The sequence below is a fragment of the Peromyscus leucopus genome, chromosome 5, assembly GCF_004664715.2.
Source record: "Peromyscus leucopus breed LL Stock chromosome 5, UCI_PerLeu_2.1, whole genome shotgun sequence".
Lineage (NCBI taxonomy): Eukaryota > Metazoa > Chordata > Mammalia > Rodentia > Cricetidae > Peromyscus > Peromyscus leucopus.
The window spans coordinates 39,256,182-39,279,623 of NC_051067.1; the positions used below are offsets into that span (position 1 = coordinate 39,256,182).

At 42.7% G+C, this 23,442-nt stretch overlaps 1 protein-coding gene across 11 annotated transcripts in view; it reads left to right on the top strand.

Annotated features, from left to right (window-relative positions):
* The window catches only part of Carmil1 (capping protein regulator and myosin 1 linker 1), a 299,648-nt gene that overhangs the window by 235,512 nt on the left and 40,694 nt on the right, over positions 1-23,442 (top strand). For all 11 annotated transcript variants that reach the window (XM_028880526.2, XM_028880554.2, XM_028880547.2 and 8 more), the window contains 3 exons: positions 3,552-3,727; positions 15,455-15,542; positions 17,942-18,091. In XM_028880526.2, coding sequence (XP_028736359.1) covers positions 3,552-3,727; positions 15,455-15,542; positions 17,942-18,091 — 414 coding nt within the window. The remainder of the gene's footprint in view (positions 1-3,551; positions 3,728-15,454; positions 15,543-17,941; positions 18,092-23,442) is intronic.

Here is a 23,442-nt window from a genome sequence, read left to right on the forward strand (position 1 = left end):
CCCTGAGTTTATTCATCCTGACAGTGGCCCAGGATGGCTGGACCACAGTTCTTTACTCAGGCTTGTGTAGCAGCCATAGTGACTTCTTCTCACTCTGATATTTGATCAGGATAAGGCTTTATTGCAATCAATGGTGGGGGTTTTAATTATTAGATGAGAAAAATTCAAATGGTTCTGTGGGCTCTTTTTCAAAGTGATTATTTCAGAAAGCAGAAAATAATGGGCAGGTGGGTCAGCCTCTTCACCATGCCCTAGAGCAAGGGTCTGCAGAGTTCTTTCTCTGAGGGCCCTGTGTTCTCTGGCCTGGCCTGTGTCAAGATGTCAGAATGGCCCTCCCCTCTGCCCCTCCCTTTGCCTCCTAACGTCACTGCTGGGACAATCATAGAGAATACATGGGTTTGGGACTTTTTCCCCCCTCTGGCCTTACATTTTAACATGCTTCCTTGAGTCTGGAAAGTTCTTGCTTTCTTTCCCTCAGGCTTAAACGGTGAAAGTTTGCACTGGTAAATTTCAGATTCACTTAGGATAGGAAGCCTGATGGGTTTGGGCGGAATTCTGTCCAGTCAGATCTTGATTTATTCAAAAGAGTTTGTTTTCTGTATTTAGGGTTTTGATGTTGTAGTTGCTGCTATTGCTGTGGTGGTTGCTGCTGCTGTTTTTATTGTTGCTGCTGCTGTTGTCCTTGTTATTGTTACTGTTGTTGCTGCTGCTGGTGGTGGTGGTAGTGGTGTTTTGCAGTTCTGGGATGGACATCAGGACCTTGAACATGCTAGGCAGGTGCTCTACCACTGAGCTACATCCACAACCCTGTACTGAGTGTCTCCACAGCAAAAGAAAAAGTTCCCGAACACTTCAGTATGGACATTACATTTGCAATCCTGAGGCCCAATACCAAGCACAAAAGGGTAGCTGCCATCTTAAAGATATTGATCCAGTTTGCTTTACAGACATTATACAGATTTCCCAACACCCAGTGGGAGTACTGGTTATTTTACAGTTCAGAGGCACACACCTTGAGACTGTCTTAAGGGAACTGAGTTCTGTCACGTTTCAGATCCAGGGCCTGCTCACTGAGTGTTGTCTGAAGACAATAACACAGAGACTGACAGAATGAAAACAAGGTCAGAAAAGTGCAGAGATGTGCACAGAGTTCACAGCAGCCTGGCTTGGCTTTCCAGAAGGAGGGAAACAGAAACGAGAGACGGTGGCACTGGAGAGAGTCGGGAACTGGGGATTGGCAGACTGGCTGCAGAAGGCCAGCAAGCCCAGAGCGGGAGGGATGGGGAGCAGAGTCCAGGGGAGGAAAACTTCCTCTTTCTCTGGACTTCACACACACACACACACACACACACACACACACACACACACACCTGTGGAGCTGTGGCAACTCACTGCTCAGCAGTTAAGAAAGCCAGGAGACAATGAGATGATGTCGGCACACTTCCCCACAAACATAAACTGCTAGTGCAGAGTTACACATCCAGCTGACCCAGTGCTTAAGGCGGATGCAATGAAGACAGTTCATCCAGAAACCGAGACAGCGGGGCTGGAGCCGCAGCTCAGAAATGAAGAGCATGAACTGCTTCTGCAGAGGACCAAGTCCAGTTCCCAGCACCCACCTCAAGCCGTTCACATCCACACCTAACTTTGGCTCCAGGAGATCCTGTGCCTTCTTCTCCTGCCCACCCACTCCCAGCCTCCATGATTAAAGCTACATCTTTAAAAGAAAAAGAAGAAACGCACACATACAACAACAACAACAACCAGATTAGCTTTCTCTTCCTAGACTACACTAAAAATTAAGGGTTATACCTTGGGTCAAAATAAAAGCTATCAGAGAAAAAAAATATCTGAGCTTCATGAAACAAGGAACGGGGAAAATGTAGTGTTGCTAAATAGAAACACTGGCTTTCCGAAACAACATTTCAAGTCCAGTGTGCCAAAAACTAAGAAAAACCAAATATATATGTGTGTGTGTGTGTGTGTGTGTGTGTGTGTGTGTGTGTGTGTGTGTGTGTATCTCAGGACAATGAACTGAAACTTTCCCATGCCCTACCTAATCCTGTGGTGATGAATCAATGTAACATTAGACCTAGCTCACCACTCACCACGGCTACTGTTTCCTATTTGTGCTCATTTAAATTTAAGCTAATTAACATCTGGTAAAACTTAAAATTCAGACTCTCAGCAACTCTCTGCCTCCCACATCACTGTAGATAAGTGTTTGCTTGAGACTCATTAAAGCCCGAGGCACAGCGCAGGGCTCCGGAAGGCGGGCTGTTGAAGGGCGGGTGCTGTGTGGTGGAGGTGCAGTGTAATATCTGAGCTGGAGCCTACAGCATTGCGGATGTGTCCTAGGACCCTTTCTCCCAGCCCTGCATCACACGATCACCCTGGAGACCTTAGATGCAGTTGCTCAGAGAACAGGGAAAGAAAACTGTAGGTCCTGGAGCAAAGACTTGGACAGACTGGGGTGTCGGAAGAGAATACTAGAGGAGGAAACAGGAGAACTGGACAGGAGACCCTGAGCCCTCATGCACCAATTCCCGTAAGCACTGGGTATCCCCGAACAAGTCACTGACCTCCTCTGAGCCCCACTCTCCTTGTTTATAGACGAAGTATGTCAGAATCAGCCTTCGTTTACAGAGGATTGTGTGGACTGACAAGCGTCCTGGATGAGATTTATTTTGTAGAGTGGAGCGCGACCTTGATCCGTCCCTTGGTATTAAGGTTATAGGTGGATAATTTTGTCATTCAGCTAGGGTTCAACTTTGGGTCTGACAGAAACACAGATGCCTTTTCCATGGAGCAATCCCGTCACCCGTCTTGAGCAAGTCACTTAACATTCCTTAGTGCACACATTTCTCACCTGTGAGGGAAGATCCCTTGAGCAGCTACCCCATCCATCTGCACAGATGTTGGGAGAGTGGAATGTGCTGTGTTTTTTCTCAGATGCTGCAGGGCTGTGAGAAAACATGTTTTGGCGTTGCTGTTGAGGTTGTTTCTCTGTAAACGTTTTCATCTGTTATTATTCATGTTGTTTACCGCTGTTCTTATAACTACTGTTTTACAGTTAGGAAAACTTTTCTCTTAGAAGAGAAAAATTGGCAGTCATTTCAGTGATTTTGTTATTTTCCTGCTGTTGTGTCTTGGTAGAACTATTGAACAGCTCATTATAATTTAGAGGTTTGTGTGATTTGGGAAGTCACATACATATTTTAGCGATTTCCAATCTTAAGTTTGTATCTGTTAAGCATGCTTTCTAGGACCTGGGACCTTAGTCTGCTGTGGCAAGTTGCCTTGTAAAAGCATGTTTTATTATTCTCATTCATAGCTGTCTTAAGTCCACCTGCCGCCCGGAAGACTTTAGAGGCCAGAGCGAAGCACAGGTTCTTCTGGTGTCTGATTTCAAGTGATCCCTTGAGTTCATCAGTCGCCCAGGAGTTACAGATCTCTTAGGGGCTGTCTGGAGTCCTTGGTTGTGCCCCAAGGGTTCCTGTCCTCCAAGGGTTCTGGTGGCTGCGTCCTTATCTCCCTCTTCTGTATTGCAGGGTTTGCTTGAGAACATGGTGGATGCGGCTGAGAACCTCTGCCCCAGTGTGATGAAAAAAGCCCACATCCGACAGGACCTGATCCATGCCAGCACTGAAAAGATTTCCATCCCACGCACCTTTGTTAAAAATGTCCTGTTGGAACAGTCCGGAATCGACATTCTTAACAAAATTAGGTATGTTCATTATGTTAGTATGTGAGACACGGTCCAGGTTCTTATCTTCCCGAGAAGATAGTGTTGGTGGCTTCATCATCAAGGAGTGTGTTGAGATGTGTCTAACGGACCAAGGAAAATATATGTAAACATAGTTATGCACACAAGCAATGTATGTAAACATAGGTTATATACACAGGTGAGAGTTCTGGACATATTATATCTGCATTACCTAAGAGCACAGAGTCTGTGGCTCTTTAAGGGTTTTATATAACAGGAGGAAGACAAAATCGTAATTCCTGGGTTCTGAATCCTATTGGAGAAATTATTTTGGCCACTCCACGTAGTTAAAAGGATATTTATTTAATGGCGAAACTCACAAATTAAGTAATGGGTAGGTCGCAGGGTCTGGGGAAGGTGTAATGCAGTCCAACGGTGTTCTCTGGAGCTCTACACAGTCAATCTGCACCGGTCAGCATCCGGGCACGAGAGAGCGCCCAGCGCGAGCGCTGGCCCATCCAGCTCTCGGGTCCCCAGGCGCCTCCCCTCGCCCCGCCTCGTAGGCGTGACAGTTGCCAGAGTCTCAATGGGGGTTGGAACTTCCAGAACCAAGTTGGAATGGCTACCCACTACATCTCCCCCTTTTTGTCTAAATAAGAAGGTTCTAAACTAATACAAGACTATATACAAAGGAATGGTTATCAAATATTGTCCAGAAATAATGAGAGATAATGACCTAGATAAGATGTAACTACAACTAATGCAAACAATATCAAGCAAGAAACACATACTAAAATCCAGAGAAGTATAGAGCATAGGTAAACAGCATATTATAAAGATCATTCAAAGGTGTCCTATCCTAAAGAACCTGAACCTAATACTTAATAAGTTCTATCTAAGATATTATATATACTAAGTTGTAACTATAACTGCTAGTCTTCAATCCCATCAAAGACCTGAGAAGGAATATAACGGTACCTGAGAAATGGAAGACGGATGCAAGCAACTTTCGGGAATCTTGCAAGAGTAGACCAAGACAGCTGGCAGCCTGGACAGTCACCTAATGTTTCTCAGCATTGTTGGTGCATTCAAATTGGCTACAGGCCTAGAGTATCTGACAGACCATTTTCAGAAGCAGGATTTCTGAAAGACCATCTTACCCTGTCTTGGCAGAGTACAGTGGTCGCTTTCCTTGTGTCCCGCTTGTCCAGAAAGGAGAGCATTGCATTTGTACTGTCAGCCATCAAGGCAAGGGCAGTTCTTTGCCCAGTAGGCCATTTTGTGCCAAAAGACAAACTTCCAAATGGAAATGTCTTAGAAGCCCAACATTCTCTCGGGATCAATTGGTGCAGCCAGGAGCAATTGTGTCTCACGTCAACAGAATTCTAAGTTATTTAAATGCCATATTCTCCAGGTCTATGAAATGTTTGAAGATTACCTGCCCATCTAACCTATGTATCTGTAAATCTGGATAACCTAACTAACGTAACTATAGAGATGACATAGGCGACTATAAATCTATAAATCTTATCTATCAAAATAACCTAAGGACTAAGGCTTCACGTAAATAAGGTAAACAGTCTATAAGCAAATGTATGGTGAAGAACGATGACTTCAAAATTGTGACAATACACAAGATATTTATAACAGAGGTAGGAATATATAGTGCGATATGCAATATGACAATAATATTAAATATATATCAATATACCGAATATCCTAAACAGAAGTAGAACATATATAAAGTATGACAGATATAAATTTACATTTGTATCAATATAAAAATGTTTCAAATAAGAGTAGAAATATATGTACATTATAACAAATATAGTTCTGTATTTGTATCAATATACAAATTATCTTAAACAGGAGTATAAAAATAGTCTACATTTGTATCAACATATAAGATTCTATAACAGTACAAATTACAGTGCAAATTATCTAAGATTGCTATTTTACTAAGTTTGTTTACTAGTATATACAATGATTTACCATCATATCTTATACCTATCCGTTCCATTTCTTCTCCCCCCACCCCTTTTTTTTTTTTTTTTTTTTTTTTTTTTTTTTACAATCCTGAGTTAATATTTTCTTCCACCCCCAACCCTATAACCGTCATCCATAACCCTGAGAATTATGAAACCTAAGGGAGAAGGGGCGTCGTTTTCTTAGAATTGCTTCCTGCCGTTTAGGGGGTGATGTTATCTCTGTTGGGTACTGTGAGAAAGCTCAGATAGTTAAATCTCAGTTAGACTAACTGTAGGTTCTGCAGCAAGTTTTAGAGTAATGGGTAAGATTGTCTGAAATTCTGGCAAGAAGTGTAGTATGATGATGATTACCATGGCATCATTCTGGATTGGGTAGAGTTGTTGTTGTTGGGGCCCCATCTTCCTTCTGGTGACTTCTGAGATTGCTATTGGAAAAACTTATTTGTTATCAAAAATGGGAGGTTTGGATTTAAAGAGGACATAGCATGTAAGAAAGGATTCTGAGAAATCAAGAGTAAGCATGGAGAGAATTAGAATTTAGAAGACAATGGTCCCTTTTTATTGGTTTCCTTCTGTCTCACACCAGAGGGCTCTTCTGATATGGGACTGAAGAATCTCTTAAACTTTTCTTTTAGCAATATGCTTGGGTTTAGAGAAGGAGTGAGCCAATTCCATCTCCAAAGCCAGCTTGGCTATAATTGAATTGGAACCACAACTTTTCTAGATTGATAGAGAGAAAGATGTTAGACAGTGAGATTTTACCATGTGTAGATTGGTACCAATAGATTCTTCCTTTCTGCTGTAAACATCCGGATATCCAAGGCCTTATGTGTTTTGAAAGATGGGTATTTCCATTATCCTGTAAAGACAAAAACAGAACCCTACCCCACCCTTTGATTGTTAAATTTTTCTTACAACTTGTAGAGATGTCACATTGGTGGATGATCTTTTACTTCTCTTCATCAAGGGGTTTTTCCTGTTCGAATCGAATTTTTATTAATTTTGTTGGTATCCATAGCTTTTCTTCTCCTGCAGAAACAAAGGCAAAACCCCTTCCCCAACGTAGAACATATCCAGGTTTCCATTCTGAGGTCAGCACATCCTTAAAATAAACTGGTTGGTTTAGCTCAGGAGTTTTGTCTGTTGTCCAATGTCTCTCCGCAGCTGTTGTTCCTTTCTCATTAGCATTGAGAAAATTCAAGGTTAATAAAGCACTATGCAGTCTATTTCTAGGAGTCATTGTTACCTGTTGCTGTTTATTTAGCATATCCTTTAAAGTTCGATTGGATCTCTCTATGACTGCTTGGCCTGTGGGATTGTGTGGTATACCTGTAACATGCTTTATATTATAATAAGCAAAGAACTGTCTCATTTTATTGGAGACATATGCCGGGCATTGTCTGTCTTAATTTGTACAGGTATTCCCATGATGGCCATAACTTCTAATAGGTGTGTAATCACAGAATCAGCCTTTTCAGAACTCATAGGAGTTGCCCATTGAAATCCTGAATAGGTGTCAATGGTATGATGTACATACTTTAATCTTCCAAATTCTGCAAAATGAAACACATCCATCTGCCAAATTTCATTTCTTTGTATACCTTTTGGATTACTCCCTGCAGGTAATGGAGTTTGGTTATAGATGGAACAAGTAGGACATTTTTTCACAATATCCCTAGCCTGTTGCCAAGTGATGGAGAAATCCTTCTTCAAACCTTTGCTATTTATATGGTGTTTCTTATGATATTCTGAAGCTTCTAGCACATTACCTATTAGTAACTGATCAATCTCATCATTACCTTGTGCTAAAGGTCCTGGCAGACCTGTATGGGATCTGATATGTGTTATATATATAGGATGTTCCCTTTTTCTGATGATTTCCTGCAATTGTATGAATAATGAAGTTAATTCTGTATTATCAGGAATAAATTCAGCAGTTTCAATATGTAAAACAACTCTCTCTGCATATTGAGAGTCAGTGACTATATTGAGGGGTTCTGTGAAGTCCATCAGTACCATAAGAATGGCATACAGTTCTGCCTTTTGTACAGAGCTATATGGACTTTGCACCACTTTACTTAAGTCTCCTGATTTATATCCTGCTTTCCCTGATTTATTTGCATCAGTATAGAATGTGAGGACTCCAGAAATTGGCTTTTGTCGTACAATGTGAGGAAGGACCCATTCAGTCTTCTTTATGAATTCTATTCTCTTGCTTTTTGGGATAGTGGTTGTTAATCTCTCCCAAAAAGTTACTGCAGGCTCTCTGCCAGTATTCATTATCTTTCCATAGTGATGAAATTTCCTCATTAGTTAATGGTACTACAATTTCTGCTGGGTCCATTCCTGTCAACTGGCGAAGTCTTAATTTACCCTTTTGAATCAAATCAGAGATCTTTTCTATATAAGTCTTTAATTTCTTATTTGGTTTACGTGGTAGGAATATCCATTCCAATATAATATCTTCCCTCTGCATCAAAATACCTGTTGGGGAATGTCTGGAGGGGAATATGACAAGAATGCATTTAAGTTCTGGATCCACACGATCCACATGTGCTTCTCGAATTGTCTTTTCTACTAGAGCCAATTCCTTCTCAGCTTCGGCTGATAATTCTCTTGGACTATTTAATTCTTTGTCCCCTTCTAGAGTATTAGCCAAATTTTGTAGTCCATCTTTGGGTATTCCCATGATACCCAGTAAGTTGGAAATGCTTCCTAATAACTTTTGAAAATCATTAAGAGTCTTCAATCTATCTCTTCTTAGTTGTACCTTTTGGGGTCTAATTTTTTGTAGCTCTATCTTATATCCTAAGTAATTAATAGAATCTCCTCTTTGTATTTTTTCAGGAGCAATTTGCAGTCCCCAGCGAGGCAAAACCTTTTTTACTTCTTCAAACATGCTTTCCAATGTATCTAACTTTTTATCAGCTAATAGGATATCATCCATATAGTGATAAATTATGGATTGTGGAAACTTTACACGAATTATCTCTAATGGTTTCTGCACAAAGTATTGACACAAAGTAGGACTGTTTAACATTCCCTGTGGAGGACCTTCCATTGATATCTCTTGACTGGCTGAGAATTATTATAATTAGGTACTGTGAAGGCAAATTTTTCTCTATCATTGTCCTGTAAGGGTATGGTAAAGGAACAGTCTTTTAAGTCAATAACTATTATAGGCCATTCTTTTGGTAGCATAGAGGGCAAGGGCATCCCAGTCTGTAGGGAGCCCATTGGCTGAATTACTTTATTAATAGCTCTCAGATCTGTCAGCATTCTCCAATTACCAGATTTTTTTTTTATAACAAATACAGGAGAATTCCAAGGACTGGTAGATTCTTCAATGTGTTGAGCATTTAACTGCTCTTGAACCAGCTGTTCTAAAGCTTGTAGCTTCTCTTTTGTCAAAGGCCATTGTCCAACCCAGACAGGTTTATTAGTTAGCCATTTTAAAGGTAAGGCAGTTGGTACTTCTGAGAGTTCAACAACAGTCGTGCTCTGTTTGTGAACAGCCTGAATGGTTGGTGACTGATTTTTATAGCATGTTATGATATTATTCCTAGAAACATGCATTGGTCTGTATTCCTTTTCTGAAAGTGTAGGAATTTTAATCTGGGTATTCCACTGTTGTAACAGATCTCGGCCCCAAAGATTTACTGCTACATTTGCTACATAAGGCTTCAGCCTTCCTCTCTGTCCTTCTGGCCCTATGCATTCAACCCATCTCGAACTCTGTTTTATCTGAGATAGGGTGCCAATCCCTAACAGTTGGACATCTACCTCTTGAAGAGGCCAATTTGGATGCCATGATTTTGGTGTAATTATAGTCACATCTGCAACTGTGTCCACCAGGCCTCCAGAACCAGGCCATTAATTCGAATTCTAAGCTTTGGTCTTTGTTCATTTATGGAAGTCTGCCAAAATATTTGTTTTATAGTGTTCTTTGTAAACTGTGATCCAGCTATCAAAGCTGTTTTATCATCCATTGCAGTATCAGTTTTTACATTAGGCATTGGTTTATTCAGTTGTCCTGGAGAGGAATTTCTTCCACAGTGGCAGGGAATGTTCGTACTACGTTTGGTTTGGGGGCCTGCAAGAGGCCCCCTGAGGAGTTTCCCGCCAGTAAAGGGTTGCCTTGTATATCTATTTTTGATCTGCACTCACTGGTCCAATGTCGGCCTTTGCCACATCTTCTACATAATCCAGGAGGTGGTTGGGGTCTCCTGTTTAGGCTATTCCTAGAAGGAGTATTGCTTCTAGGAGTACCCCATGTACAGTTTTTACTTATATGACCTGGTGTACCACACTTAAAACATTTGGTAACACGGGGCCTTCTTTCACCTCTGGGATTTGTCTCTCCTATCCAAGCCTCATTACTGTAGTTAAGAGACTGAACACCATTAGTATATTGAATCCATTCTTCCAAAGGAGCTGATCTGATCTTTAATGGTGTAAGTATTCTTCTGCATTCTGCATTAGCATTGTCGAATGCCAAGGACTCAGTTAATACTTTTCTTAATTCTTTGTCTGACACAGCTCTTGTTATAGCTCTGTTCAGTCTTTGTAAAAAATCAGTGAAGGGTTCCTGCGGTCCCTGAAATATCTTTGTGTATACCTCAGTTGGTTTTCCAGGTTCTGGAATTTTTTCCCAAGCATTTAGAGCTGCTGTACGGCATAGGGATATTGTATGCTCATCATAAGTGGCTTGTACATTCCTGTCAGCGAAACATCCCTCACCAAGTATTTGATCTTGGGAGATCACAAAACCTCTGATTTTACCTTGTTGTTCTAAATTTTTTGCCTCTTCTCTCAACCAGCTTTTCCACTGTAACTGCTGACTATATTCTAGAACAGCTGAAATTAACTGATGCCAGTCATCTGGAATGATTCTATGTGAGGTAGACCACGAATTTAACATCTGTTTTACATATGTGGATTGTATCCCATACGTAACTACTGCTTCCTTTATATTTTTAAAGTCCCTTGTTGAAATTGGTTGTAATGTATATGTCATATATGGCTCGGGGTGTGTGTCATCTGCTGGCTTCTCATGGACAATAACAGGATAAGCCATTGTATGAGAGCCATTTGGAGATGTTACAACCTCTATGGTCTTGACCTTCTGCTTATTAGTTCCCTTGTCATGTTTACTGAGAGTTTCTTCTAGGGCTTGCAAACGAGCACCTAGGGTCTGTTCTAGGGAGTGAACCTCCTCTCTTGTAAGGGACTCCATATTTCTCATGGAATCATAGAAGTTTTTATGTTCCTCAGAAACACATGATTCCATGGACCTTATCCTATCAATTAACGATAATCTTTCTTCCTTATATACTGTCTGAGTAGCCACAACTTCACTCTGGAGAGTTAGTGTTCTATCCATTAAATATTCATATTTATTATCAATAAAATCAATTTTGGGTACAAGCCTGTTTTGTACATCCTGATTAGCAGATTCTAGAGAAAGAATCTTTTTCTCTAAGCCTTCATTGCTATCTTTGAAAGCAGATTCCAGAGAGAGAATCTTTTTCTCTAAGCCTTCATTGCTATCTTTGAAAGCAGATTCCAGAGAGAGAATCTTTTTCTCTAAGCCTTCATTGCTATCTTTGAAAGCAGATTCCAGAGAGAGAATCTTTTTCTCTAAGCCTTCATTGCTATCTTTGAAAGCAGATTCCAGAGAGAGAATCTTTTTCTCTAAGCCTTCATTGCTATCTTTGAAAGCAGATTCCAGAGAGAGAATCTTTTTCTCTAAGCCTTCATTGCTATCTTTTAAAGCCTGTATCAGTCCCAATAATGACTCATCTTTGTTCTTAAACCAGTGTTTGAACACTGTGTGAATTATTATGATGAATGCCAAAATGGTATAGCCCAGATATGCCTTAGGAATGTCGTATATTTCCAGGAAGATGTCATTCATCATACAGGCAAAAAGGTTTTTAAATTCTTGTGAGGTAATGTTGTCGGCCATATTACACGAATTACTCAAAATTTGTTAGTCAATTTTAAGGTGTAAAATTATCAAGTACCTTTACTTGAAACAATATGCTTACCTTTCGTGTAGTAGCCCTTTTCAGCCAGCAGGTGGCGTTGGTACAGCTCCGAAACAGGGCCTGCTGGCGATCTTGGCTGGGGTCGGAGGGAGATGGCGGAATGGCGGAGATGGCGGAAATCGGAGCTAGCACTCTCCTGCCTCTTTCGCTGGTCTGGGGCTAAGCTAGGGAATTGAGATAGGACTAGCTGCTCCCTTTTTCGGGAATGGAACCATGTAGGTGTTCCCTGGTTATATGGAACTTTGCAGGCGGGTTTAGGTACCCGCCAGCTAGGGAGGAGACGGCGGGAGCGGCCCAGGCCTTTGGAGTTTGCCCCACGTGAGCGCCAGATATTGGTGAAATTATTTTGGCCACTCCACGTAGTTAAAAGGATATTTATTTAATGGCGAAACTCACAAATTAAGTAATGGGTAGGTCGCAGGGTCTGGGGAAGGTGTAATGCAGTCCAACGGTGTTCTCCGGAGCTCTACACAGTCAATCTACACTGGTCAGCGTCCCGGGACGAGAGAGCGCCCAGAGCGAGCGCTGGCCCATCCAGCTCTCGGGTCCCCAGGCGCCTCCCCTCGCCCCGCCTCGTAGGCGTGACAGTTGCCAGAGTCTCAATGGGGGTTGGAACTTCCAGAACCAAGTTGGAATGGCTACCCACTACAGAATCCAGCATTTATCTTCCACTTTCTAACTCACTGGCTTAAGTCTGAGGATATTTCACACACACACATACACACACACACACACACACACACACACACACACACACACACACATACACACACACCGTTCCCCCTCCTTCCCTGTCAGTTTTGTTATTGTTGTTGTTTTGGTGTTTGTTTGTTTGTTTTGTTTATTTTGTTTGTTTTGTTGAGGGGCCCTCAATCTATAGCCCAGGCTTTATTGGAACTCTGTAGCTCAGACTAGCCTGAAACTTATAGCAGTCCTCCTGCCTCAGACCTTTAGAGTGAATCATCATGTGTTCACCCCAGGCTAGGATGGTGGGCTTTGAAGTCCCCAGATATGTGTTTGGAGAGGCTTGAGCCGTATCTCAGGGTTTCAGTATTTAGAAGATGTAATTACAAACTTCCTTGATTTTCGCGGAGAGACCCTTGGGGTCCTGAGCATTGTGTTGTACTCGGTCCATCCTCCTTATGCCTCTTAGGTGGGGAGTGAGACGGCTGGAAGCCCAGTTCCAAACAGGTTAAGTTTCCCCTTTCACCTATTTCTGAATATTGATAAAGATATTTAGATGAGCAAGAAAATTAGCAGTTGTGGAGAGCTGGGAATAGTACGACCACACAACTAAGAAGCCGATTGGCTCCAGCCAGAGCAAGCCAGGTAGCCAAACAGAGTCTCTGGGCTGTGAACCAGAGTCAGGAAACCCGTGGCACTGGATGGCCTCAGATTGGAGACCCGGCTTTGCATTCTGTTGGTTTAATAAGCTTCTGGTATCTACTGGGATGAAGTCTAAAGCAGTTTGAAAACTCTGAGAAGTTAGAAAAAAGGATTTTGAGTTTACAGAACCACTTGAGGATTATCGAGTTTATGCATTCCAGCCCTTACAGGTGTGCTTACAAACTCTAGTTATCTAAGACTCAGCTTTGTTACTGAAAATAAATATTTAAGTATCACATATTTTAAATGTGAATATTTAAAATGGGAAGTGCATAAGTATTAAATATCCCCTTTAACTATTAGCATGAAAACTGTGTTAGCCAGTATTCTTTCATGGGAATAGTTTCTGCCACCAGTAGAGAACATGGGCTGATGTCTGTACTGCAGTATCAAATTCCTTTTGTTTTCTCTCCCCCTTCTAAAAACATTTTCATATCACCACATTAGTTATACATACATAGTAATGGCTTTCCTTATGACATTCCCGCACATGTACACAATGTATCCAGTCTTTCACCACCACTGCTGCTCCACTCTGGTTAATCCTGCCCTCTTCCCAACCCAGCCCCCTTCTGTTTTTTATTAGCAAATTCTGTCAAATGTGGTCACCTTCCCTGAACACTGGAAAATTCAGAAAGTCGCACAGGAGCGTAGAACCCTTTACATGGGTGAATCAGTTGTATGTCCATAGACTCATTTCTTGGATTTTTATAATGCATAGAGTAAGCTGAGCGCTGACAGCTCACATACATACAGGGATAATACAGACACTTTCGTATGAGAGGTCGTGCAGGGTGAGGGACTCCAAAGGAAGTAGAACCCAAGCAACAAAATGATAGAACAGTCCAGAGACATCAAACGACAGTGGCATTTTTAAGTCTTCACCTTGGAGTCTATAAACCACCCCTCCCCGTCTTCAGAGAAGGAGGGAGAAAGAGAGGTATGAAGTGCTGTACCTAGAGGCTTAGAAAGAGACGGAATCTCAGGCATTGACTAATGAGAATCAGGAAATGCTTGTTATCACCAGATTCCAGCATCCTCTGGAATCCGGGGTAGGACTCTGTTCCATGTTTTTACTATGAGACAAGAGTGAATCTCACCTGGATGACTCTCATGTGTTTAACTAAATGTCATTACCACCACCACCACCACCACCACCACCACCACCACCATCATATCTAGTTTAGGCCAGCCTTAGACTCACAGCTATCTTTCTGCCTCAGCCTTCTGAGTCCTGGAATTCTGATTGTGAGCCATCACACCCAGCTTAAAGTATTAGATAATTAAATATTAGACAGTCAAATACCAGTGAGACCTTGTTTCATCAAAAAAGAATTGAAGAATCCTCCTGGAGATTTACACAAGTATCAGAGTTAATCCCCTTCCTGCATCCTAGCAGTAATCTTCCTGAGGAAGAAGTCTCAGTACAAATTGTCACACTCAGGTTACAGCGATTTTCCTGTTACACAAATACACATTCAACTTCAGCTTTAGGACTAAGTAATTTTGTTTTGACAGCTCATTTGTCTGTTCTGAAAACATAAAATTGTTGACTTCAAAAGCAGGCTAAACTCATAAGATGATTCTAGAGTGTAGGTATGTGACTGACTTCCTAACTCCCTCAAATCTTGGACTTGTGTACACTTCCGCTTTAGAGTAGGGTGATTCATGGATGGTGAATCCTTGCAAATGGCTGAAGTGTGAACTAAAACAGGAGTTGTCTGTAGGAACCAGAGCCTGTTACTTAAAAACTATAAACCTCTTTCCGTTGCTGAGGAATTGTCTGAGGTCAGATTAAGAGGCACCCAAACTAAAAATTGTAATAACCTCTATTACAAAAGGTGGAGCACTGTGGATTTTTGACATGCCTAGCACAATGATAAGTCAAAGCAGAAATAGTGTGGCACAGTTCCGTTGGTGCAAACATTTTATGTGCTGTGTGTGCACATTGCAGTGATAACTGAGGGGTACTAGCCTGACTAGACTCTCTGAACTTTCTGCAGTCCGAGTCAGCTCATGTCTGTGACAGTAGGTGCCGTGTGTCACGTGGCACATGTGGTCCCTGTTGAGTTTGTCTTTATCCAGGTGGTTTTCATTTCTACCATTAAATCTCAGGCTTCAAACTCAGAGACAAGTCAACATTGGCAATGGATGCCTGTCACCTGTTTGTTTGTGGCATTGTTTAAGGGTTACTTTTGGTATTCCTTAGTCCTGTCCCCATATTCTTCCAGTCCATTTTCAAAGACTGCATGACCTCACAGGTGCATGCTCCTCCCTCTCCCGAATATAGGCTGAAAAGCTTCTCTCCCCTTTGGTGTCCGCAGTGAGGTGAAGCTGACAGTGGCCTCTTTCCTGTCTGACCGCATCGTGGATGAGATCCTGGAGGCGCTCTCCAGCAGCCATCGGAAGCTGGTGAGTGCCGGTGTCTGGAGCGAGGCCTTCTGGTTTGGCCCTGCCTTGATGTGGAGTGGGTTCCAGGAAGGAGTGGGCCTTCTTTTCTCTGTCTTCTTTGCAGCATGATGGGTGGAGAGCCTGGCATTCCTCCTCCCTCTTCTGTTGCTTCTAGCCATCCTGGAATGCATCAGAGTTGAATGGCAGGGGGTAGAAGTGAGCAGTATTAGAAATCTTGTCCAGTTTTAATGAAGGTCAAACACACATTTGTGTGTGTGTGTGTGTGTGTGTGTGTATGGAGAGAGAGAGAGTCATGTAGCCCATGCTATCCTCAATTCTCTACGTAGCCGAGGATATCCTTAAACTTCTGATTCTCCTTCCTCTCCCTTCCAAATGTGTATGCTGTCCTTGCCCAGCTAAGCCTATTCTTTAAAATCCAAAAGACAGTTTATCTGTAGCAGCAGTACTCCAAATGTCCCCTGTGGATTCCAGCTGGCACCTAACACACGTTACCAGTCTGTGATCATTCATTAGTTAAGAAACCAGCAGGGGCCACTAAGAAGTTTCTAGAGCAATTTGACAGGACCACGATATTCAAGCACATAATATTTTCTAAAATTTTTGTGTTGTATTTTATCAGCATTGCAGCCCTGTGCCAAATTGTATAGAAAACAGATTCCTGGCCCATCAAGCTGAAGATGCTGTATTCTCATCTCCTGGCAGCCAGGAGTTACTTCATTGTCTGGAGTCCCCAATTCAGACTCAGTGGAGCGTGCTCTTTAAAAATTTATTTATTCATTTAGAGACATGGCCTCACTATATAGCTGTGGCCAGGCTGGCACATTCTATTTTAGAAACATTTTATTGATGTCTCAGAATGCTGACAGGGTGCCACCAATTCTGGATGACGTCTTGGCATGACTCCACCTGGAAAGCCTTCATGGGAAGTTTGAAATTTTCACTTTTTTTTGTCTTTTATTAAGAATTTACTCAGAATATTGATTTTTTTTTATGCTTGGAAAAGTTTTGTATTAATGTACTCTATTTTGTACTTTCTCATTGCTATAACAAAATAGTTGACGAACCCTTCTGAATGGAAGGGTTTCTTTCGGCTCATGGTTGGAGGGTCCACCCTGGTGTGGCTCACACAGCCGCAGGAGCGGAGGCGGCAGGTCACATGGCATCCGCGAACAGGAAGCAGAGAGACGTGAATGCTGCCGCTCACTGCCCTTTTCCACGGTCCCTTCTGTCTGGGACCCCAGCCTGGGGGAGGGAGACACCCATCTTCAGGGCAAGCCTTCCCCGCTCAGTCACAGACAGGCCCAGGTGTGATTCCTGGGTGGGTCTCATAATGAACCTGCAGCGTACGCTCACATTGCTTTGTGATTCATCTAAACATCCATTCTGCGGCTCTGGCTCATAAAAAGAGAAATTCAGTGTTGTAGGAAAATAATGCTACCTCTGGAATGAAACTGGTCAACTAGTTTCTTTCTGCCCATAGGGAAGTCCTCCAGGCGTGTGTAGACTTCCTCAGCAGCTTCTCATCCTTCAGAAATAGTTTCTAGTGTTTAAATCAACCCAGCACATCCCACTTCCTACTATTTGCTTTTGTACATTTACTAAAACATAAAAAAAAGGGAATAATGGCTCATCAAATATGGTATTCCACACATGAAAACAGTGGAGAGGTAACTTATTTTCATTTAGTATTTAAAAATAATGAAAGTTGGAATCATTTTACCATCATTAGATATTATTAAGCAACTAGATACAGAATAAAATTCTTATTAAATAAGATTAATAAAAAGAAAGCTACTTATTTTCTTCTCAGGTAGTATTTTCATTTATTAATTAAAAAAGATTTTTCAAAAATTTGTTTTTTATTGGGAGTGTTTGGGTGTATCGATGTGCTGGCAGGCATATGGAGGTCAGAGGACAATTTGTGGGAGTCTGTTCTCTCTTCCCACCATGTGGAAAGTGAACCTCAGGGTTCACCTCCGTGATATGACTTGGCGGCAGGTGCTTTTACCCGCTGAGCCCCCTTGCCAGTACCCTCCCTTATGAGGTTTCTTATTTCTCACTTACTAGACCCCCAAAAGTCAAAAAAGGAGCGCTACGCTAATGTATATTGATTCAGAGACGTCACTGAAGCTGGGTCTGGTGGCACACACCTGGGATCCCAGCACTCTGGAGCGCAGGCTGAATCAGGGAGGTTCTAGGTCAGGCAGGGTTAGATAATGAGACGTATTTGAAAAACGCTGAGTTAATTTTTTTAATTGCTTAATTAAATAGAATTTCCTTGACGACTTGCAGGGTAGATCTCTACAGCGCCACCTTGTGGAGGACACCTTCAGGAATCCACTAACCAATTCCTCCTTGTTTCCTGCTCTAATTTCTGCTTGTGCTCTCTTAACCCCTAGGCGGACCATTTCAGCAGGAGAGGCAAGAGCCTTCCCCAGCGAGAGGCCCTAGAGGTGGAGCTGGTGGAGGAGAAGCCGGTGAAACGTGCCACACTTATGGTGGAGGATCTCACCGAGGTGGAGAGGCTGGAAGACCTAGACACCTGTATGGTAAGCCGCAGCCCCTGCCGGTGCCCTGCCCACCCCCACTGTGCTGTGCCCCTGGTTAGTTTTTAAAGTCTCATTGTTTGAGATCAGACACTCATCAGAACATGGAGAAAGCCATCCAGGACCACATGTATGAAGCAGCTTCCACTTTCGGAAAACACGTGTGTTGTATAGCCAGAAGGAGGCATGCACCTCCTGGATGGAACCTCAGGATGACTCAGTCAGGAATAGCCTTTCTCAGGGTCTGATGGCCCTTGGATTTGACCTTAGCTTCAGTTTCAGGGCTTACATTTCTGTGAAGCCCCAATAAATTCAGTTGTACTGAGGGAGGGTTAAGGCCCTAAGTTAGGCTTAGACATTGCATTAATTTGGATTGAAGGGTTACCTCCAAGAGCACAGAACATAATGAATACCACTGATCTCTCTGGGGAAAAAAATCAGTTCTTGGTCAACAACTGTTAAGAAGAGCATGACTGAAAGCCTTCAAAACAACCTGAATTCATAAGGGCGGGGTTCTTTTGGTAGTGGTGGGGTTGTTTTGAGACAAGGTGTTTTCTTTCTTGATAGCCCAGGTTTATCTAGGACTAAATATATCACCCAGGCTGGTCTTGAACTCATGGCAGTCTTCATGCCTCATGTCTGGGATTACAGATGTGAGCCTCCATTAAAGTTAAAGCAAAGAATGCTCTTTTTTGTGTTGTTGTTGTTGTTGGTGGTGGTGGTCTTTTGTTCTGTTTTGTTTTGGTTTTGAGACAGGGTGTTAGTAACTCTGACCTCAAACTCCTATATGTAGAGGATGACTTTGAATTCCACATCCTGACTCAGGTATCCAAGCACTAGGATAACAGCTGTGCTTACCATACCCTGCTTTGATATTTGTGGGATATGGTGGCACACACCTTTAATCCTGGCACTCGGAGGCAGAGGCAGGCAGGTCTCTGTGAGTTTGAGACCAGCCTGCTCTCCAAAGCAAGTTCCAGGACAGCCAGGGCTGTTACACAGAGAAACCCTGTCTCAAAAAACAAAACAAAAACAAAAACAAACCAAAACAAAAAACAATGTCAAAAAGAGGGTCTTTTTTAAAGGGGGCTGGATGGGGTGGAGAAATGACTTAGTGTTAATAGTGCTTGCTGCTCTTTCAGAGGAATAGAATCAGCACCCAGTTCTTAACCTCAAAAACTCAAACTCCAGGGAATCTGACATTTTTTTCTGGCCTCCTTGGTTATTCACAAGTAGGTACATGCACACATGTGCGCGCACGCACGCGCGCGCACACACACACACACACATACACACACACACACAAATAAATAAGTAATAAGATAAATCTGTACAAAATATATTTGCTGTCCACACCACCTGCTCCTTTCACAGAGCAGGGCATCTCAGGAACTCAGGATGCCTGATCTGCAGCATCTACCTGCGCTTCTTGCCAGCATTCCAGGTTTGAAGGGTGCAGTCCTTGTGTTCCTGATTGATTATTCCTAATTTGTCACTACTTCTAATATAATACCTTGAAACACCGCCAGGAGCTCGGGTGGAGGTGAGAAGAAGGCACCGTCTGTGACTTGCAGGTTCACTAATTGTCTGCTGTTCTCTCCGTTATTCTAACGAGTGTCAGACCCGTTCAGAATCAAAAAAGACGTCCCTGCTGAAGAACCATTTATCTCCAACTGCTGTTTGCTTGGAGGAGAATTGGAGCAGGCTTGAATTAACTGGAACACTACCCTGCAAACCCTGTCTCCAGCGATAAAGCAGCAATTATTTCCCTCAATACTTGCCAGCTGCCGAATTCAATATATAATTTTAAGTTTTGAATACAGTCTAAAATTTAGCGAACGTGTACTTGACCTGGTCAAGAAACTGTTTTTGTTTTTAACTGAAGAAATTGCCTCATTTTCTGATACCAGCAGTTCACATGGGTGGAAGTTCAGATAGGGTTTCCTATAGCCCAGGCTAGACCTTCAACTTCTGTGAAACTGACGGTGATCTTGAACTTCTGAGCCTCCTGCCACCGTGAACTCAGTGCTGTGTTCAGTCACCATGTCAGCTCGTGGCAGCAGCAGGTTTTCTCTTTCTCTGTGTGTGTTTGTTGGCGTGTGGGTGCATATGTGCATATATGGAGAACCAAGTCAGTCGTTGGGAACCGCCTCCCATGGATTTTGATACAGTGTCTCCCACTGGGATATGGCGCTTGCTGGTTCCTGCCTCTGCTGAGACACAGCTCCATGCCACTGTGTTTGGCTTTTTAACTGGGTTCTGGCACTTGAGCTCAGGTCTTTGTGCTTTTAAGACGGCTGAGGCACCGATCTGGTCAAAGCCAGCAGTTATTAGTTAAACGGTTTGTTCACGAGACGGCTCGCCACAGGCTGTGGTCAGCCGGTCTCCTTCACAGCTAGCTGCACGGGTGTTCACTGCAGGACAGATGGTCCTCGTCATGACTGTTAAGTTATTCCTTGCAGTTTTACTCTGTGACAGCCTTTTCTTATGGATAGCACTTCGGAAAGAAGAGATGTGACGACTTTTTAGCTCCTAGGTTCACCAGCCCCCCTGAACCCCCAGGGTCTTAGTGTCATTTCTACTGCTGTGAAAATACTCTGACAAAAGGGGGGAGCTTTATTTTAGCTCACAACAGAAACACTGTGTGTGTGTGTGTGTGTGTGTGTGTGTGTGTGTGTGTGTGTGTGTGTGTGTGTTGACAGGCTGTCATGTAGTCCAGGCTGCCTGGAACTCCTGATGCTCCAGTTTCTAGTTTTCTAATGTTTGGATTGTCATGTGTACTCACTATACCTCTTGAGGAAAAAAAAGTTAGTGTTTCTTGTTGTTTTTTGTTTGTTTTGTTTTTTGAGGCAGAGATTTTTGTCTTGGTTCTGAATTCAGTGATATTTAAATTTGGGTTTCTTTTCTTTTTTAAAAATTTTATATACATTGGTGTTTTGCCTGTATGTATGGCATGTATGTCTGTGTGAGGGTGTTAGATTCCCTGGGACTAGAGTTACAGACAGTTGTGAGCATCTGAGTGGGTGCTGACGAGCTCCAGGTTCAAGGAGACCCTTTCTCAAAACATGATGTGGAGAGTGATACATAGGAAGACACATGACATCCACCTCTGGCCAGTGCACACATGTGAGCATATCAGCGTATACCATACACTAGAGAATAATGAGTGTCTTAAATAGAAGCTCATAGCAGCTGCAGGAATTGACATCAGTCTCTTCAGTCTGAAGAGAAGAAATCTAAGGGCAAAAGCAGAAATGTAGGGTGGAAGAGGATGTGGTACCCTTTAGAGTCTGGGCTTTGTAGAATAACTCTTTACCCATTGTCTCTGTTTTTTGAGCCCCCAAGTCCTTCTCTGGACTGAGGTATGAATTTGATTTATGTCATTAATCTCTATTAAGGGCCCATTGAGTAAGCACCCCTATAAAATTTATCACTGGCTAGGTGTGGTGGTACATTCCTTTAATTCCAGCACTTGGAAGGCAGAGACGGGAGGATCTCTGTGAGTTCCCGGACAATCTGCTCTACATAAAGAGACCCTGTCTCAAAAACAAACAAACAAAAAAAACCATATTGTTTTTTTTATGCTATTTACATGTTCTGTATCATTACTGTGGTCACTGCTGATTTCATCCCCAAATGTCATTGTTACAAAAGAAATTGCCAGATTTTAACCAACAGTGACAGATGTTCCCAGCAGTATACTCTGCACCTTAGACACAGTTGTGTGCTTACTGAAAATTCAGAGCTGAATGAATGTATTTGACTATAAAAAGTAGCCAGAGCCTTAAAAAATATTGCTTGTGTTATTCAGCCATAATTCTGACTTTGTTTTTTTATTTATGAACTTTTTTTTCATTTTGCATACCAACCACTGTTCTCCCTCCCTCTCCTCCTGCTCCCCCCATCTCCCATCTTCCATCCCATCCCCCATCCAGTCCTCATAGCAGGCAAGGCCCCCCTTGGGTAGTCAACACAGGCTGGCATACTAAGTTAGGGCAGGACCAAGCCCCTCCTTGCCCTGCATCAAGTCTGAGTAAGGCATCACACACACACTATAAAGTCAGTTCATGTACCCAGGGATAAGACACACATGGATCTCCCCAGGAAGGGGAAATGGTTAAGATCTCCTGGGTAAACTGGAAGAGGGGAATAGAGGAGAGGGGATAAGGGGTGGGAACATGAGGGTTCGAGATGGCCGAGTTGGGGGAGGGACAAAGAGGGAGAGCAGTGAAAGAGATATCTCAACAGAGTGAGCCAATATGGGGTTAGGGAGAAACCTGGTGCTAGGAAAATCCCCAGGAACCCACAAGGATGACCCCAGCTAAGTCTCCTAGCAATGATGGAGAGGGTGCCTGAACTAGCCTTCCCCTGTAGTCAGATTGGTGACTACCCTAATTGTCATCATAGAACCTACATCTAGTGACTGATGGAAGCAGATGCAGAGACTTCATTTTTTTCTTCATCCTAATTTACTCATTTTTAAGAAGATTTGTCTTATTTGTGCTTAAACTCATTTTTAGATTGAAGTAGTTCTTCATTAATAAACCTGAAAGTTAGATACAATGGGAACGTGTGTGCTAAGAGAGGAGTGCCAGTTGCTATGGAAACAGAGAAGCCCTTGACAACAGGGATGTTGTCAAGGAAGGCTTCCTGGAGGAAGGTTCTAAGCATTGTGCCACGTGCACAGTTACTGATGTTACACTGGCGTTTGGATACGAAGTTGGTGGGGAAGAGAATGAGTAAGTCAACTTAGGAGAGAGCCCCAAGAGCTTGGAATAAGGAGATGGTTGGAATGCTGCTCATTATAGTGTAACAAGAATAAAGGGAAACGGGATCGCTGAGGCTGAAAGGGCAGCAGAAGCCATTTCATCACACATAGCCTTGTAGTGCAAGGGGAGTGGGCTGGAAGGTTTGGGCAGAATCGGATGTTAGTGATGTCTGTGGAGATGCTTACAAGGACCTGGGTGAGCTGTTGGTTTGTGGGAAATAAATGACAGGGCTCTGGGTTCAGTGGGCAGTTCTGAATTAATAGCTAGTCACGCCCACGTAAATTCATGTCTCAAATATGTGCCCCAGGCTAGCTTTGCTCTCTATGTACTTTGAGACAGGGTCTTGTCTGGCCACCATGCACAGTTTTTAAAGATTCTTGTTGGTGCTGTAACAAAGCGTTTCACTCTGTGCTCTGTGGCCTCTTTCCCAAGTGACTGAAGGAGGCAAAGCCCGTGGGCAGCTACTTGATATTGAAACTCTAAGTGATGGAGACCCCATAAAGACTCTTCTGGGGACAATAAGAAACTGCTCCCATGGGTACTAAGCCACTCATGTTTTGCTATAAAACAATGCCTTTGGAAATA